The sequence below is a fragment of the Sinocyclocheilus anshuiensis genome, unplaced genomic scaffold (assembly GCF_001515605.1).
Source record: "Sinocyclocheilus anshuiensis isolate Anshui unplaced genomic scaffold, SAMN03320099.WGS_v1.1 scaffold207, whole genome shotgun sequence".
NCBI lineage: Eukaryota > Metazoa > Chordata > Actinopteri > Cypriniformes > Cyprinidae > Sinocyclocheilus > Sinocyclocheilus anshuiensis.
In genome coordinates, this window is record NW_015551045.1 from 5,666,800 (window position 1) to 5,686,255 (window position 19,456).

At 36.1% G+C, this 19,456-nt stretch overlaps 2 protein-coding genes across 2 annotated transcripts in view; both read left to right on the forward strand.

The window, feature by feature from the left end:
- The first annotated feature begins 122 nt into the window (after window positions 1–122).
- On the forward strand, window positions 123–17,474 carry rskrb (ribosomal protein S6 kinase related b). Its single transcript, XM_016451513.1, has 12 exons — window positions 123–355; window positions 470–553; window positions 1,237–1,305; window positions 1,572–1,641; window positions 3,817–3,924; window positions 4,532–4,572; window positions 4,676–4,703; window positions 5,097–5,186; window positions 5,389–5,477; window positions 5,632–5,742; window positions 6,438–6,780; window positions 17,441–17,474. The coding sequence occupies exons 1-11, from the start codon at window positions 200–202 to the stop codon at window positions 6,774–6,776; spliced, it is 1,185 nt and encodes a 394-aa protein (XP_016306999.1). The 5' UTR covers window positions 123–199; the 3' UTR covers window positions 6,777–6,780; window positions 17,441–17,474.
- aldocb (aldolase C, fructose-bisphosphate, b) overlaps window positions 8,113–19,456 on the forward strand; it is a 12,782-nt gene continuing 1,438 nt past the window's right edge. Inside the window, exons 1-8 of the mRNA XM_016451514.1 lie at window positions 8,113–8,212; window positions 15,174–15,304; window positions 15,451–15,662; window positions 16,940–16,994; window positions 17,080–17,240; window positions 18,071–18,154; window positions 18,272–18,446; window positions 18,624–18,823. Of these exons, the coding sequence (XP_016307000.1) occupies window positions 15,193–15,304; window positions 15,451–15,662; window positions 16,940–16,994; window positions 17,080–17,240; window positions 18,071–18,154; window positions 18,272–18,446; window positions 18,624–18,823 (999 nt within the window). The 5' untranslated portion in view covers window positions 8,113–8,212; window positions 15,174–15,192. The remainder of the gene's footprint in view (window positions 8,213–15,173; window positions 15,305–15,450; window positions 15,663–16,939; window positions 16,995–17,079; window positions 17,241–18,070; window positions 18,155–18,271; window positions 18,447–18,623; window positions 18,824–19,456) is intronic.

Genomic DNA, 19,456 nt, shown 5'->3' on the forward strand with positions numbered 1-19,456 from the left:
GGCATGTTAACAAAAATAGGTCATCGCTGGAATATGAGTAACCATGTAATTATTATTTAATGACATTCGTTCACAGCAGTGTACAGGGTCGGAGGAGCAGTCACAAATATCCAGATGGCGGGGATTTCTCTCTGCTGTGGGGATTTCTCTCCCAGCTGGTCTCTGCCGAATCAACCCATTACGAATCGGATCACATAGAATGATTTGTGACAAGGAGCCATCCATTCCTGAGCACCTGGTCTCTTCATTACCGGGGCCTGAGAAACTCCGTATGGAATGGAGTCTGCCAAGTTTTATCAACATGTTTCTGCCCGAATTCCCCCATCGCAATGTCCCAGGACATGAACATTTTCAGGTGAGAGACACTAAGGACCAAAGATGAAAAAAAGCTTACTTATTAGTCAACATTTTCTTATTTCTTATTTTATATATATATATATATTTTTCTCATTATTTTCTCATATCATAGGTCCTGGGTTACATAGCAAAAGGATCTTTTGGTCCCATTTTAAAGGTTAAGGATAAGTCGAAGCATAAGATCTATGCAGTTAAGGTAAAACTTGTATACACCCACACTCGTTTACAATTCTTTGTAATTTCATATTTTTACACATTTAAAAATATGTTTCTATATATATATATACACTGAACAAAATTATAAATGCAACACTTTTGTTTTTGCCCCCATTTTTCATGAGCTATAATTTTGTTCAGTGTATATGTATACTTATTGTATACTATCGTTCAAAGGTTTGGGTCCTGTAAAATTTTTGTTTTTGAAGTCTCTTATGCTCTCCAAGGCTGCATTTATTTGATCAAAAATACAGTAAAGCAGTAATAATGTGTAATAATATTACATTTGAAAATAACTTTTCTATTTTTATATTATTTTAAAATGTAATTTAAACTTGTGATGCAAAGCTGAATTTGCAGCATCATTACTTCAATCTTCAGTGTCAAATGATCTGATTTGATGCTCAAGAAACATGTTGTGCTGCCTAATGTTTTTGTGGAGAGCATTAAAAGAAATCTTTTGTATTATAAATGTCCTTATTGTCACTTTTGAACACATTTATGCATCCTTGCTGAAAAAAAATATAGGCTATTTCTTACAAAAAAACAATATCTTGCTGACCCTAAACTTTGAACTGGTCCTCTTCATGAGGAAGAATAAACAGCCTATCATTGTGACACAGTAATGCTTATTCACCATTTGTGTTTTTTTGTCTAATGTAGGTTATTCCGAAATCTGAGATTTTGCGCTTGGGAGTTTTGGAGCAGTCTAAGGAGGAAGTAATAGTCCAGGTGAGCCTCAATGTTCTATGATGTCATCATTTTTATCAGGTCTAATGGTCAGTGTCATCTTTTGCAGCCACTGACTCCTAGCTTATGTCGTAAATGGAAATTGAGATGGTTTGTGTTTTAGTAGATGCAAATTCACTGGAAGAGAGCTAGGATGAATATAAGCAGGTGTCTTTATCACCCTGGTACATGAAGAGGTCGAGTTCAAAACCTCAGAGGTTTATGACTCACTGTACCTGTGCTCTTGTTGTCAAACTGTTGCTTTGCAGCGTCAGGTCCACCACCCTTTTGTCCACGACCTGCAGGACTGCTGGCAGACCCAGCGGCACATCTACATTAGTGAGTGATTCAGAACGCACCCCTGCCCCAACTCTCCTCCTGCCTTTCCCACCACTAAATCAGTCTTCCCTCACACCAAGTGCCATGTGGCCCTGACACAAAACCTCCCTGGAGCTCCTACAAACTATTATTCCACCTGAACTCTTTTTTTATTCTGTGAGAAGCTGTGAGGAGGACATATAATCCGAAATGATACATTGAAGTTTATTAAAGTCTCTTTTGCTCACAAAGGCTGTGTTTATCTGATCAAAAAACAGTAAAAACAGCAATGTTGTGAAATATTATTGCATTTTTTATATATATATATATATATATATATATATATTTGAGCTTTTTATTCCTTTATTATTCAGACAGTCACAGGACAGTGGAGAGATGACAGGAAAGTATTGGGTAGAGAGAGGGGGGCGGGAATCGAACTCGGGTCGTCGTGAGCACAGTATATGTTGGCGCACTAAGCACGAGGCTATCGGCGACGACATATTGCAATTTAAAATAACTGTTTTCAAAATATTTTCCTGAATTTTCAGCAGCCATTATTCCAGTCTTCGGTGTCACGCGATCTTTCATAAATCATTTGGATATGCTGATTTGGTGCTCAAGAAACATTTTTTTCTTATTATCAGTGTTAAAAACAGTTGCACTGCTGAATATTTTTGAGAAAACCATGACACATTTTTTTCAGGATTCTTTAATGAATAAAAAGTTCTAAAGAGCTGCATTTATTTGAAATAGAAATCTTTTGTAAGTCTTTAATATTACTTTTGATCAATTTAATGTGTCTTTGCTGAATTAAAGCATTAATTTCTTTTAAAAAAGTGCCCCAAACTTTTGAACGTTAGTGAATGATCTATGTTGAAAAGTTTAAAGGTTTATATTTTAGAGTTGATGTGCCTAATAATTATTAAATATATGACATTAAAGGTGAAGAGTGTAAAAATGTTTGTTCTTCTAACAATTTTACCAAACAATCCTCTCACCTGCCATCGTTTGGCCAAACAGATAATCCCACTTCATATTCATAGCCATTGGTCAAGCAAATGCTGCTGTGTCACAATGCTCAACAAATGCTGGGAAAAGAGAAAGTGTAAAACACTCCACTTTTAATTGAAAACATTTTTTTTGATTCTGTGTGGCGCACTGTGTACAGAGTATCAGAGAGAGAGGGTTCCCAAATTCTAAAGAATGAAAGCAAATCATATTTTATAGCAGTGGTTCTCAGTGCAGGAAACCCACTGCTCAGCACACTGAGATCATCAGATTGTTAGCAGAGAACTTTATGAACTGAACTGAGTGTGTCAGATGAGAGAAACGTACAAAATGTCCCTGCAGGACCAGTTGTGAACCACAGTTATATAGAATATGGGTGCTATCCATGGTGCTGATTTCATGACGGCCTACTTTTTTTTTGCTAAACAACCATCTACAGTTGAAAATAAAATTAGTCCTACAAAGTCTTTTGAACTAGATAGGTTCATCTAGACAAACTTGTGTAGTTCAAAAATAACTTAAATAATTTTGGCTTGAGAAAGCCTGACCAGAAAGCTTGAATACTTGAAGCTTGAATGTTTAAAGACATGCAGCCTCAGATAGATAGATAGATAGATAGATGAAAATCAGTGTAGACAATGCCAAAAAATCCACAGATTCAATCTGGGCCCACTTATTAGCACTCCACACTCTAAACCTCAAGTCCTTTTTCCCCCCAGTGTTTGATTTCCCAGTGATCCTGACTGCATTTGTGAAAGTCAGTTTACTTCTTCCACTATGATGTTCACCCCTTGAATGCTTTCTCCTAACTAAAGTTATGATGATTGTGTCACTTCCTTTGATTACCACCTGATTCCTTCATTCACAGCCTGCACTGTTTTACTCCTATTTTTACGCTTAATTCAGTCTAGATCACTATTGGGATTTCTTTATATCAAGCTTAAGTTCCTATTTCATAACAGTGTTCTGTACTTAATCTGACCATGATGTTTTACCAGTGGTCTGGATGAGGGCATAAATGTTAGAAACAGATGGTCTTGACTGATGAATTATGAATCTGGTCAAGTGACAGATGTTTTCTCTGGTCTTAGCCTGTTTGAGTTGGATTTTTGTGTTTGTCTATATTTGGGATTTGCACATTCAGGCGCTGTTTATATGGTTCGTTTCTGAATATTCCCTCTCTAGTGTGTGATTACTGCAGCACAGGGGACTTGTACACATACTGGGTGATGATTGGTCAGTTCGGAGAGGATGTGGTAAAAGTGTTTGCTGCTGAATTAGGTTCTGCTCTAGGTAAGCAAATCTATATGACAAGAAAAAACTTTTATGTTCACCTAGGCTTCACTTATTTGGTCAAAAATGCAATGGAAACTGTAATGCTGTGAAATATTGTTACAATTTAAAATAATTGTTTTCTGTTTGAATGTTTTAAAATGTAATTTATTCCTGTGATGCCAAGCTGAATTTTCAGCAGCCAGTCTTAATATGCTTTATTTTGTTGATTTGGTGATCAAGAAACAATTATTATTATCACAGTTGCTTAATATTTTTGTTGAAACCACGATAACCGCTGGATCCTTTTAAACTGCAATTATTTGCAAAAGAAATCTTTTGTAATATTCCAAATGTGTTTACTGTCACTCTTTTGATTAATTTAATGTGTCCTCGCTGAATTAAAGTATTAATGTCTTTTCAAAAAATCTTACTGACCCCAAACATTTGAACAGCGGTTTATACTATATAAATTTAATATAATATAATTATTTCAACCTAAAATCACACACACACACACACACACACACAAAAACCTCCATGGACATTTTATGCCAAGCAATTTTTGCTCAAGTACAATAGCTATAAATGCTTATCAAAATAATACTTTAAATATCATGTTTTATAGGGTTCCTTCATGATTGTGCAATCATCCATCGTGATGTGAAGGTATTCTGTGTTTTGAATGTAATGATGTTTTAATTTAATGACCTTAAGTAATGAATATGAACTCTAAAATGCCTTAAAACATTCTCTGTTGTATTTTTAACAGATGGAGAATGTCCTTCTAACAGATGAGGGTAAGGCAGTCTGTGTTCTGTAGTCCCGCCAGTGGAGGGCAGTAGCTTTCTGCTTGTTTTTTGTAAACATGGAATGTTCCAGAACATCCAAGCTTCAGGCTTCCAGGCCAAAGAAAACGGCTAGAGTATTTACACAAACAGGATATCATAATAGCAATTAAACAAATAATCCAATCCACTGATTTCATAATTGTGATATTTCAATATTTGTTTGTTAAGATGTGAAAATGAAAATATGACATCAAAGTGAAATATGGCTTATAAAACTCAAATGACATCAAACAACCATCTAATCATAAATTGTATATGTTCATAATAGAAAAATATGAATTATTATTATGTAAATCTTCTAGTGTTACTATGTGAATGTGGGTTTTTGATATTTTATTAAAGGCCATCTACGACTGGCTGACTTCGGTTTGTCCCGGCGTCTGGAGCGTGGAGGAAGGGCGTTCACTATTTGTGGGACAATCCAATACATGGGTAAATCTGTAATAAAAGAAGAAATTAAAACAAATGATTACTTTGACGTATATGAAAAATATATGGAATAATATACATAAATAGTCTCTTGAAACGCAAAATGAGCCATTAATGATATTTATGGCTGAGCTAATGAAAGGACGTTTATATGCTAGCTATATGTGGAATGTAAACAGGATTCTTAAGAAATCTGTCTCTTCAGCTCCTGAAGTCCTTAGCGGTGGTCCCTACAACCACGCAGCTGATTGGTGGTCTCTCGGCATCCTTCTTTTTGCATTGGCCACTGGAAAGGTAAGGACAAATGCACATACATGTATATTTGCACCAACATGTGTTTTCGGCCTATTGTCGGAAAAAAAGAAACGTTTGTGAGTTTCTGTGTGAATAGATGTGCCTTTTCTGCCAAGTCATTCTGAACTCCCCTCCCCCTCCATGTTTGTCTCAGTTTCCTGTGTATCCAGAGACAGATCACTGTAGCATGCTGAGGCGAGTACGCAGCTTCCTTTATGAGATGCCAAAAAACTTCTCTCCTCCTTTTGCTCTCTTGCTTACAGAGGTGAGACCTGGACCTGGTTTACTTGCCAAAATGTTGAAATTGTATCAGTCAAGTGTCTCGGTTGTTTCTCTGCAAACCCTAAAAGTTCAAGACTTAAATGAGATCATTGTTTACATTTAGTAAGAGTATAGAGTTCAAAAAACTGAAAGGGATAGTACATTTTTCTGTCATCATTTATTCAAACTGTGCTCAGAATTGCTAAGATCCCAAAGTCATCAGTTAAAAACCAGCTTTCAGTTTTAAGTCTCATCAAATTCTCTGAATAAAAAGGAGCCAAATTATCTTAAGATATCCAGGGATAGTTCACCCAAAAAATCTGTCGTCATTTATTCACCCTTTTGTTCCTTCAAACCTTTCTTCTGTGAAACATTAGTTTGAAGGGAACCAAACAACACTAAACCCTATTGACTTCAATTGTATGGACAACAAACTCTAAGACATGTCTGAAAATATCTTCATTTATGTTCCACAGAAGATCATACAGTTTTGGAACAACATGAGAGTGAGTAAATGATGATAGACTTTTCGTCACGTAACAATTTCGGATGAATTGTCCCTTCAAAATGTAGAGCTTCTGATGAGTTCATACTAAAAGCTGTGATTTTTGATTGCTGGGATCTTGGCGATTCTGAGCACAGTTTGAGACATTGAGATCCATTTATTTAATCATTTGAACCAATCTTTCCTCTCCTCAGCTTCTTTGTAAGACTCCAGCACGTCGCCTTCGGACACTGGAACGCTTCAAGCGGCAAACCTTTTTCCACGGCACACCGTTTGATTCCCATCTGCTCCAAAAGAGCCCCATGGAGCTGATCCTGGAGCTGAAGAACCGGCCTGACCGCCCTGCCAAAGCCCGTCGAGGCCTGACCCTGGAGCCCTTCCCAAACTTTGACTGTGACTTTCTCTTAACCTCACCGTGCACACCCACCGCTCCAGACCTTTCCCCGACTCTGGCCAACATGGAGCGGGTAGAAGCACTCATGCAAAGCCATGTACCTCAGGACGATGCTTCCCAAAGAGAAGTGTTTGTTTAACTTTTTAAGACAATTTTGTCGGGAGTTTTAAAATCAGACACCTCAGAAGCACGTGGGGCAAGAAGGAATACTTCAAGGGATGGTCCACCCAAAAATGACAATTTTGTCATCATTCCAAACCTGTATGATTAACTTCTGTGGAACACAAAACAAGATATTTTCAAGAATGTTGGTTACTGCACAGCTGACTTCCATTGAATGTACAAAAAAATACAATTGAAGTCAGTAAAAACGGAAACTGTTTGGTTGCCAGCGTTCTTCAAAATAACTTCTCTAGTGTTCTGCAGTAGAAAAAAACTCAAATACAGGCTTGGAATGACATGAGGGTGAGTAAACGAGGACAGAATTTTCATTTTTTTAGGTGGACCTTTTTATAGCAGGTTATTCTTCTGTGAAGGAATTTGGTTGTTAAGTGTATTTCTTATTGAGACACTCTAATCCGTGCGTTGAATTCCTTACCTTTTGTTGAGACATTTAGTGAAATGTGGTTCATAGTTCCTCATATCCTTTGACGTTATTTGACTATTTTGTCCTCATTAATATGCCATCACTGCATTTTCATTAAACAAGCATACCATAAATTCAGTTCTTCCTAGTTTATAATGTTTTGAAAGCTTCACAACCCCTCAGGAATACACTTTAATGCTAAAAGGATCAGATTGTCAAGTGGATATTTTTACTTTTATATAACATTATATGCTCAGCACTGTGCATTTTTTCCATAATGCACTGTGGACTGATACTGTGGGAAAGGGACTGTGGTTATGTGTTATACTAATTTTCCTATTGGCTTTATTGTTCATACTGTTATTTTAACCACTGCTGAGGGCCTGGTTGGATGCCCATGTATGCATGAATAACCTTTTCTGCCTGAGATGACAGTATTTGTTTTATGCCCAGAATGCCTGACACCAGTGATCCTTTATTAAATACGAAGCAAAGAATAAAGGAAATAATGTAGTAAAAAAAATATATTTGTAGTTATTGAGTTATTGATCTCTCTCTAAATCTCTCTAATATAAGAAGAGATATTTTTAAACACTTTTCCATACTAAGTAAATAGAGGGTTTTGTGTTTAAAAAGAACCAATCATTTATTGGTTTGTATATGTAGTAAACATTGCATATTTAATTAATAGACAAAAAATAGTTGTAGGCAAATATTCACTTTCTTTCTTTTTATTCTTTTATGTTTTTATATTGAATATATAAAAAGTATCATTATTTCTATCACATTTTAATTTGATTTCACAAAAGCGCTGACTGTGACGCGCGAGGTCACTTTAAAGACTCATGAATATTCATTATTACAATAAGGTCGTGACCAAAGCCACGCCCCTAGGTGGGTTGGTTTTTCTAAGCGGTCACGTTGCGTTGCGGCATTGAAACAGGAGGCTGTCGACAGTAGGGCATCTTTTGCATCACTCTTCTAAACAGGTAAGTGATTGAATTGTTTATTTAAAATATATATATATTTTTTTTAATTATAGGGACACTGCCGCTTTCTTAAATGACATGTCATTTACTCGTTTTGTAAACAGACCATTTTTGTCGTTAAATGTAGTTTTGTTCATTTCTGTTGTAATTTTATCTAAAATATTTGCTATATTAATAGTGCAACGTCAGTTGTTTGCTTTGCATTGAGTGTCAGAAGTAAATATGTATGATCCGACAGGTGGTCGTCTCATTTACTTATCGAAGGCCTTCTCTATCATGGGACAATGATAAATACGTTTTAGCAGTGTTTATAGCAAATACGTCAAACATATAAAAGACGTCGGTGTGAAATGTTCGTTTTTAAGGGTTCAAACACTCAAAAGTCAACTATATAAAGAGATAAACAGAATCATTTTTCTTTTGTAATTAGATGTAAAGCACCAAATCTGTTCAGCTTTGTATGTGCAATGTTAAAAGGGGTCTGCAATGATCGTAAGGGGTCGACATTCATGACATTCAATGTCACCCTGAGCATGGGTGAACACATCATCATCATCATCATCACCACCATCTCTCTTCCGCATATGTAGAGTAGAGCTAACAGAAACCCGACAAACCGAATCTATTTTAACAGCGTTTATTTCACAGAACATGCTAATTAAAGCATCATACGCACGTGTAGGTCATCATCATCAAATGCATCATGGATGCTGCTGCTGTCTGCGGAAGAAGGGAGTGTGGCTGATCTGCACGTAGGCATGTCCTACATCACTGTAGCTTAGCCTAGCAGAGATGAGCTAACGTGATGAAGTAGAGATTTTAAACACATCCTTAGAGATATTTAAATAATGTACATCAAATTTAGGTTTAGTCAAAGATGTCCTTCACCCTAAATGTTGCCCTCGGACGCTTTAACATCCCATCTACACCGCTAGCGACGCAACTAGAATCGCGTTGCGTCACGGCGCATATGAATCGCGCGAGCGTGTTCTCATCCTCTCGCGTGTCGTGTGTACGTGCTGAGGATGGTGTCTCTCCTCTCTGAGGACACCGCGGGGACATATAGTGCTGCTCCAGGTGAAATGTACTAAGCTGACGATAAGCTCAGGATGTACAGTTCTCTAAACGTTGGCCTTTGACTCTTTTATTTCTTCTTTTACGTACTTCTTTTATTTTTGTATCTTTTACATAACCATTGCATTTCTCCATGCATAATATCTGTTTGAAGATAAGATAATGCATGTGATAGGTTTTTTATGGAAGCCCGTTTCCACCACTGAATACAAAATAAAAAAAGGTAATTGCGACTTTTTATCTCACAATTCTGACTTTTTTTCACAGAATTGCGTGATATAAAGTCACAATTGCGAGCTATAAAGTCAGAATTGCGAGATATAGTCACAATTGACTAAAAAAAAAGTCAGAATTGCGAGAGTCCCAATTGCGAGATAAAAACTAACAATTCTGACTTTTTTTCTCAAAATTGCGAGTTTATATCTCGCAATTCTGACTTTTTTTCCCTCGCAATTCTTACTTTTTTTTTCTCACAATTGCGAGTTTATATCTCGCAATTCTGACTTTTTTTTCCTCGCAATTCGTACTTTTTTCACAGAATTGCGTGATATAAACTCACAATTGCGAGCTATAAAGTCAGAATTGCGAGATATAGTCACAATTGCGAGATAAAAATTCGCAATTCTGACTTTTTTTCTCAGAATTGTGAGTTTATATCTCACAATTCTGACTTTATAACTCGCAATTGCGAGTTTATATCTCACAATTCTGACTTTATAACTCGCAATTGCGAGTTTATATCTCACAATTCTGAGAAAAAAAGTCAGAATTGCGAGATATAAAATCGCAATTGCGAGAAAAAAAGTCAGAATTGTGAGTTTATATCTCGCAGTTCTGACTTTATTTCTCAGAATTGCGAGTTTATATCTCTCAATTATGACTTTTTAACTCGCAATTGCGAGTTGATATCTCTCAATTCTGAGAAAAAAAGTCCGAATTGCGAGTTTGTATCACGCAATTCTGAGGAAAAAAGTCAGAATTGTGAGATTAAAAAGTCGCAATTACCTCTTTTATTTTTTATTCAGTGGCGGAAACGGGCTTCCATAGTTTTTAGGCCTGTTGAAATAAAAAAAAAAGCATTTAATTAATATTTTAAACATTTTAAAATGAAACATGTAATTAATATTTTCCAGAGAAATAGCCAACAAATCAGTGTAATTTCAAATTTTAAGGGAAATTGGCAAGTTCTGTGTGAAGAACTACACTACCCATAATCCTGAAGCGAGATCCACCAATCAGAAAAGCTCAGCAGATGCTCTCATCCTGCTATTTGTAACTGTATTAATATTCTGCACTGAACTCAAAATATTGTTTTCATACTTCATTTTTATATTGTAGTGTTGTTTTATTTGATTATGCCACAGTTTAAGTGCACAGTCTTCCACCATACATATACATTTTTCCCTCAAATTTGTAATGTCGTGATTTGTTCCGGAGCAGGCTGGTTTGTTTCATTGAAATCCCTGTGGAAAAAATGAATAGGGAAGATACTTCCGGGATCAAAGCCATTGGAAAAATGGGTGAAACACTGACTCACTGTTGCGCATGATGCAGTGCAGAGCAACAGATGCAGACTGAATCAGTCAGCTGTCACTTATGCCTCGTACGTTTTCTTTGAGAAACATCTTTTTCAAGGCTATTGACACACCCTATAAAGATTTGTTTGAATAAAAGAACAGGTTTTCAATAGGATGGCATTATCAACCTAGGGATAAGCATTTGAAATTATTTTCAGTGCATTTCTTGTCTTTTGTAATTAGATGTAAAGCACCAAATCTGTTCAGCTTTGTATGTGCAATGTTAAAAGGGGTCTGCAATGATCGTAAGGGGTTGTTCCTCATGCCCATAACTGTTAATCGACTGGTTAGCTTCTCTATCCTGCTATTTTGGGCTTGTATATCCAAGCATCTAGCAGATTGATGCCTTATAGGCATTGATTTGATCCACTGTGTTATTTGTTTAAAACCAGTTAAGAATTAAGGCTGTAACTAAATGACTTAAAAGTGCAGTGTCTAAACAGTGTCATCATGACTCATCAAAATGTATTCACTTGCATTAGAAACACTGATGGCGTTCTGATGGTGGTTCTCTCTCATTTAAACAGAGCTTGCAGTTGTCTATGATATATTATATAATAAACTATGTAACATTGGCAAGCAGTCTAAATAATATCTAGGTGTATCTCCAACCTATTCCCGTTAGTGTTTATAGGACTCTCATAATATTTAATATAAATAGCAAATTGATAAAATAGCTAAAAATAAATTTGAATAAAACTACATATTGAAATTATCAAATATATAAATAAATATTAATGATAAAATTATTATTTATTTACTTAATCTTTTGAATTTTTTGTTAACAATTATTACGTTGACCTAGGTTAGCAGAAGTATATTTTGCGACTTGGAAACTTTTGAGGTTTAATACATTGGCTATAAGCGATAACCCATATTTAAACTGTTACTCCACCCCAAAATGAAAATTCTCTCTGACCCTCCCATAGACAGCAATGTAAGTAACACTATCAAGGTCCAGAAACGTTGCAAGGAGATCGGTACAATAATCCATGTGACATCAGGGGTTCAAGCGTAATTTTACAAAGCTACGAGAATACTTTTTGTACGCAAAGAAAACAAAAATAACTTTATATGGGAGGGTCAGAGAGCTCCCAGAATGCATCAAAAATATCTTAATTTGTGTTCCGAAGATGAACGGAGGTCTTACGGGTTTGGAACGACATGAGGGTGAGTAATTAATGACAGAATTGCAAGGAGATCGGTACAATAATTCATGTGACATCAGGGGTTCAAGCGTAATTTTACGAAGCTATGAGAATACTTTTTGTACGCAAAGAAAACAAAAATAACTTTATATGGGAGGGTCAGAGAGCTCCCAGAATGCATCAAAAATATCTTAATTTGTGTTCCGAAGATGAACGGAGGTCTTACGGGTTTGGAACGACATGAGGGTGAGTAATTAATGACAGAATTTTCATTTTGGGGTGGAGTAACCCGTTAATGTGCTGATATGTTTGTATTGCAAGCAAAGGGCAGGGGAGGTCACTTTGAGTTAGGACCAGTGGACACCTCTTCAACATGGATCATTGACTGTGGTCATACATCAAAATGACCTCTGTTTGCCCTTTGCGATATTATTGAAGCCAATACATCATAAATGAAGCTAATGCTTGTGGCCTTTAGCATTAAACATTTCCATTTTTCACCCAAAAATGTTGTCATTATTTACTCTCCCTCCGGTTGTTTTAAACCTGTATATTTCTTTCTTCTGTTGAGTACAAGATGATTTGAAAAATGTTGGTAACCAAACAGTTGACGGTAGCCATTGACTTCCATTGCATGGAAGTCAGTGGCTACCATCAGCTGTTTGGTTACCAACATTCTTCAGAATATCTTCTTTTGTGCTCAACAAAAGAAAGAAACTTGTACAGGTTTGGAACAACTTGAGACTGAGAGTGAGTAAATGATGACAGAATTTTAATTTTTGGGTGAACTATCCCTTTAACATTGCTCAAAATAATGCCAGTCAATGAAGACTCCTTCAATATGTCAGATGCCTGTTTTCTTCTCAGTGGAATGGTAGGAGCATGTCGTGACGCATCCCTTGCAAAAAAATATTTGAAAATGTGCTCTGATTGAGGTGAGCCGCGGCCATAGGCTGTGTTTTTCTGTGGAAACTTCCATTGTTCAACAAATACAATGAGCCGGATTCATTCACAGAGTGAGCTCTCCTGTCACTTCAGTAAAACTGTGATAAACCATATGACAACAAAGAAATAAAACAATAGTTAAGATGCTAGAGAAACAACAACTGGCTTCAAATCAACTGATTTGTTTAGTCTCTAATTAAAATGAGAGGAGTATCTCTGATTTTCTAACTAGCCGTTCAGGACAATATAACATTAAAACATTCTGTGCTTCTTGATAGGTTGGTTTTCTCTTTTATTCCATGAGTTCTGTGCATGAACTGGTGTGTTTGGGTCACAACGCATCTAACTGTGATTTATATCAACACAGACCAGCCAGTCTGTGCCGGTTTTGGCTTGTTCCATTCAGCACAGAGATGGGGGAGCACTCAGCCAATGTAATCAGTATACAGGCATAGAAGGGATTTAGACAAGCAAGAAACTCCAGTGTCAATATGAACGATATTTATGGTGAAATGTGACAGAGTGATTATTGGGTGAAAAAAATAACCTTTGTGTAAAAGAAGTGTAAGAAGTATATTTTTAAGTATAACATAATATCAATGAAATAAATGTCAATTTTCATTACTCTTTCTTAAAGCATTTAGGTGGACTTTACAAAGAGCACTTTGTAATAATTTCTAATTAAACCTTTTAATTTAACATCAATTTTAAATCATTATTTTAATCTATAATGAATCATTTTGTGCTTTAAGAAGTTGACAAACACTAAAGAACATGCACTTGATTATAGTTTTAAATGTAGGTTATTATTCAGTATTACATTTAAAGCACGTTTATGTTCAGCTAATTGCATTAAATATAAAATTAAACTATAATGCATTTTGATTTAATTGCAATTAGCATGCAGTTAAGTAAAACATTTACATTCAGTTCACAATTATTTATCTTTTAAAATATATTATTTCCATAATAAGTACTTTTTTTTTTTTTTTTTACGTATTCTAAATTGTACTTCTTTTACACAAGTAACCAAACCCTTTTAATGAAATGCTGTGCCAATCTAATACCGTGTAGTAACAGACAGTGGGGCATGTCTAATGGGGATTGACAGCAGAGATTAGAGGAGTGTGATTGCATAACAGCGATAGAAGACGCTCTGCTGGCTTTAGTCCACGTTATTATGCAACTCAGCCTCGCTGAAGAGCTTGTGAGGAAGAGTGGGACTGAATATTAACCAGACCCTTTTAGATACCTTGAATAATGAGGCACAGCTTTGTTTATCCATAGCCAGCAATCAGACGTTTCCAGGAGACAAATTGTTGTTCCTGTTGTGACTTTCTTTGGGTGAAGTAGTGTTTCTAAGCAGCAGAACGCACTGCCAATTTCCCATTCGAGCCATGATCTGATTCCCAAATCAAGAGCCATAGTGTAGCTCTTTAAGTATGGTTTCTACAAAAATTGTGGAACTGTTTTCAACATTGCTAATAATAAGAAATGTTTCTTGAGCACCAAATCAGGATATTAGAATGATTTCTGAAAGATCTTTTGACACTGGAGACTGGAGTAATAATACTGAAAATTCAGCTTTGCTATCACAGGAATAAATTACATTTTAAAAATATATTAAAATAGAAAATGGTTATTTTAAATTGCTTATTTTATTGCTTAATTGTAAGTTATTTTAAGCATATTTCACAATGTTAATATTTTTAGTTTTTCAAAATCATTAAAAAAATCTTAATGTCCCCAAATATTTGAACAATAGTGTGTGTGCGTGTGTATTTCTCCAAAGTTCTGGCATGAAACAGCTGATTGGTTCCTTTTGTATCAGCGGCCAGTGACCTTGCTGTTCAGCATTCAAATACGCAGCTAGTGCTTGCTGTAGCGCTTAGTAAACCCTCCACCTTCCCCAGCTCCACCTGTATAGGTCTGCTATGGGGTGATTCATGTATGCCGTATATGGGGTTATTTCATGTATGTTACATGTACAGGCCTGTTTCTTACATGCTTGCATCAGCATGATGTGGATGTATTGGCCGTAGCAAGTCTTGGTACTTACTCTGCTGCAGCAGCAGCGTAGCAGATCTATTCCACCAAGACTAAACACATTAACAGTGTCATGTACATTACCATGCCACCCTCCGAGAGTTGTCATGATAGAAATATATATAAGATGGATGAAATGACAGTTGTGTCTCTGCCATTCCTCTGTTGCAGGTTGCTTTGAACCGCAGACATGACGCACCAGTACCCCGCACTCACAGCTGAGCAGAAGAAGGAGCTCCAGGACATCGCTCAGCGTATCGTAGCTCCTGGGAAGGGCATCCTCGCTGCAGATGAGTCCACAGGTCAGTCAGGGTTGCATCTTATATGGAAATAACACTTTCAGTATGATCATTTATTCCCCTCATGTTGTTCCAAACATGAAATATGCAGCAAACAGCTTTCTGGCAGTCCCTCTAACACAATGATGTGTATGTCTGCATGTATACAGGTAGTATGGCAAAGCGCCTGAACCCCATTGGCGTCGAGAACAGAGAGGAAAACCGCCGTCTGTACCGCCAGATCCTTTTCACTGCTGACGAGCGCATAGACAAGTGCATTGGTGGTGTCATCTTCTTCCACGAGACCCTTTACCAGAAAGCTGATGATGGCACACCCTTTGCCAAAATGATCAAGGACAGGGGCATTGTTGTGGGAATCAAGGTACAAAATTTGATTTTAAATTAATGATTTTATTCAACTGGGATGCATTACATTGATCAAAAGTGACATTAAAGCCATTTAAAAATTTCTATTTCAAATAAATGCTGAAGAGATGTGCCATGGTTTCCACAAAAATATTAAGCAGCACAAGTGTTTTAACACTGATGATAATAATAAGAAAATTTTCTTGAGCAGTAAACCAGCATATTAGAATCATTTCTGAAGGGTCATGTGACACAGAAGACTAGAGTAATGATGCTGAAAATTCAGTATTGCATCACAGGAATAAATTACATTTTAATATATATAATAAAACGGTAAAAAGATTTTTTAAATTGTAATAATTTTTCACATTTTTTATTGTATTTTTGATCAAATAAATGCAACCTTTAGCATAATAGACTTCTTTCAAGAGCAGAACCAACCAACTCCTAAATTTTTAGTAGTGTGTGTATATAAATAAATATATATATATATATATATATATATATATATATATATATATATATGTATAAATACACACACACACACACATATATATATATATAATATGCAGTGCTGCCATAAATACTGAGAGCTGAGTTATAAATAAGTAGGCATGTAGGTGAAGGATTAGGATAAGATTATTAGGTTAAATCAGGTTGTTCATGTTTGGCACAACAAGGTGTTCTCTAATTAGACCTTTTTTGCTGCTTGAAGATGTTTGTAGATATTTGAAATATTATATTTGTATCATTTTCTTTGTATTTATAGTTTATAGGTAAATACGGCATAGTTAAACATTTATTTTTAAGATAGTTATTGGAAAATACAGTCAGGACTCCTGGGCCCTCATTTATCAAGAGTGCATAGAAAAGGTTCTATATTTTATCCTACAAATGAAATTTAGAATGTAAGTACAAAAATAATCCCTATTTATCAAACGTGTGCACGCGGTTCTTATGCACACCAGTAAGTAATCAAATGTTTAGCTTGAAATATGAAATTATCAATTGAGCATTTGCAATTAAAAGACACAGGACACATGCGGCGGCACTTTCTTTTTGTAGTATCGCCATTTTACCACTAGATTCTCTGCGTAAGCATGCTCAGAGATGTGCTTATATTTACACACATTCCTAAGTAATAAGTACAAGTTGGTAGATCCCACACTTTGTGTGAAACTGTTTTTATGCACTCACATCTGTGCGTACGCACTGTTGATAAATGAGGACCCTGGACTATTAGCAATGCTGCCATGACATTTTGATCCTAAAGCAGGTTGTCCTCTTTTACAGGTTGACAAAGGTGTCGTCCCTCTGGCAGGAACAAATGGAGAGACCACCACACAGGGTAAGCTTACAGTTGCTGATATAATATTTGCTAAAATTGATGGCAATAATGATGTTTTGTTAAAGTGATACCTGTTTTTCTTAAGGGCTTGATGGCCTGTCAGAACGCTGTGCTCAGTATAAGAAAGACGGTGCTGACTTTGCCAAGTGGAGGTCTGTGCTGAAGATCAGCGAGACCACTCCTTCAGAGTTAGCCATCATGGAGAACGCTAACGTCCTGGCTCGCTACGCCAGCATCTGCCAGCAGGTGAGCTCATTAAGTCTTGGCTGTCTGTGCGTTCATCTTAAAGGCAAGCGGTGTTGTTATTGTTAATTAAAACTAAAACTATTTTCTGAATCGTTAATTGAAAAAATAAAGCAGAAATTAAATCTAAATATTAAAAACTAAAAAAATGTTTTTGAAATGTTGCAGTGAAAACTAGCTGAAATAAACTGACAAACTAAAACTTAAAGGGGTCATATGATGCTGCTAAAAAGAACATTATTTTGTGTATTTGGTGTAATGAAATGTGTTTATGTGGTTTAAGGTTAAAAAAACACATTATTTTCCACATACTGTACATTATTGTTTCTCCTCTATGCCCCGCCTTTCTGAAACGCGTCGATTTTTACAAAGATCATCGGTCTGAAAAAGCGAGATGATTCAAAAAAGCGATGATTCAAAAACATGAAAACCCATTATAAACGAGGCATTTGTTGCATCCAGTGGGGACATAATTATGGATTATAATTGTATATCTCTTTGGATTTAAGACTTTAGTCTTTGCAACTTTACAGATCTTCTTTATGCACCAAGAGCTTGTAACACTCCAAAGAGAAAGGAAAAATTGAAATCGCATCATATGACCCCTTTAAATAAAAATAAAGCTAAATAGAAACGTTTTTCAAAAACTGTGGTAAAAGCACATAATATGACTCAAACTAAAATGAAAAACTGAAAAATGTAAATATTAAATTCAAAATATGAAAAAATACTATAATAGTATATAAATAATACTAATGCATAGATATCAGAGATAAGATTTAACTAATGGAGTGTGACTTTTTTGACATAATATTGTCCATTTGGATTTTCAGAATGGGATTGTGCCCATTGTTGAGCCAGAGATTCTACCTGATGGTGACCACGACTTGAAACGCTGCCAGTATGTTACAGAGAAGGTAGGTACATAAAAAGTGACATCAATTTATAGCATTCAAACAAGACTTGATTTAATGTTGAAACATGCTATATGATTAAATGTACTAACCTTTTCTTTATTTCCCATGTATCTCCAGGTCCTTGCTGCCTGCTACAAGGCCCTGTCTGACCATCACGTCTATCTGGAGGGAACTCTTCTGAAACCCAACATGGTGACAGCTGGACACTCCTGCCCCACCAAATTCTCCAATGAGGAAATTGCCATGGCTACAGTGACAGCCTTGCGCCGTACCGTTCCCCCCGCAGTAACCGGTGAGTCACGAGTCTAATGGAGACACCTCAGCTGTGCTTTGAAGCTTTTAAGAATGTGGAGCGTCATGATTTAAGAGCGCCATGACGTAGATAACAAAAGGAAATGGCATGTTTTAAAAAGTGTGAGCAGTGAACACTATGTGGTGAGTTGTATGTATTTTGAATTTCCTCTGGCAGGTGTGACATTCCTCTCTGGAGGTCAGAGTGAGGAGGAGGCGTCTATCAACTTGAACGCCATCAACAACTGCCCTCTGACAAAACCCTGGGCCCTCACCTTCTCCTATGGACGTGCCCTGCAGGCCTCAGCCCTCAACGCCTGGCGCGGAGTCAAGGAAAATGAGAAGGCCGCCACAGAGGAGTTCATCAAGCGTGCTAAGGTCAGTTGATCAAATCCTTTTCCCATTAAGGTGCAGTCACATTTGGCAAAATTTCACATTAGCAAAAGGCCTATTGTCAGTAGAGTAGCACAGTATAAAGTATAGCTCACACAGAAGTCACTTCCAAACCGAGCAACTTTCTGTTGGCCAACGCGGTTAATCTGTGTGACCAACTTGAATCAGTTGCGAAATTTGTGTATTGCACAAAATTCCTGAACACATGGATTCCCCTTGAAATTAATTAATTTTGCCCACGAAAATTTGGCGAACACTGGCAAATGTGGCTATCCCTAAAGCAAATTTTATTTTTACCTAAATCCAATGCATTTTTTAAAATTTTGTGGAAATTTCTGTAGTCAATATAATTGAAATAATGCTTTATAAATATGCTCATTAATATGTAAATATGCTAATTTCTATTAAATAATCTTTATTTAATTAAAATTTGTATTTTGTATACAGATGATAATGCTAATATCTATAAAATGTATATCTGCATCTTTTCAGAAATCATTAACTGTTAAATGTCATGTAAATTAATAGGTCAAATAGGAACTTTGTGTGTAATATCTTTAAATTATAATTTTTTAAGGGCTTTTCTCAGTAAATACTGATATATATATATATATATAT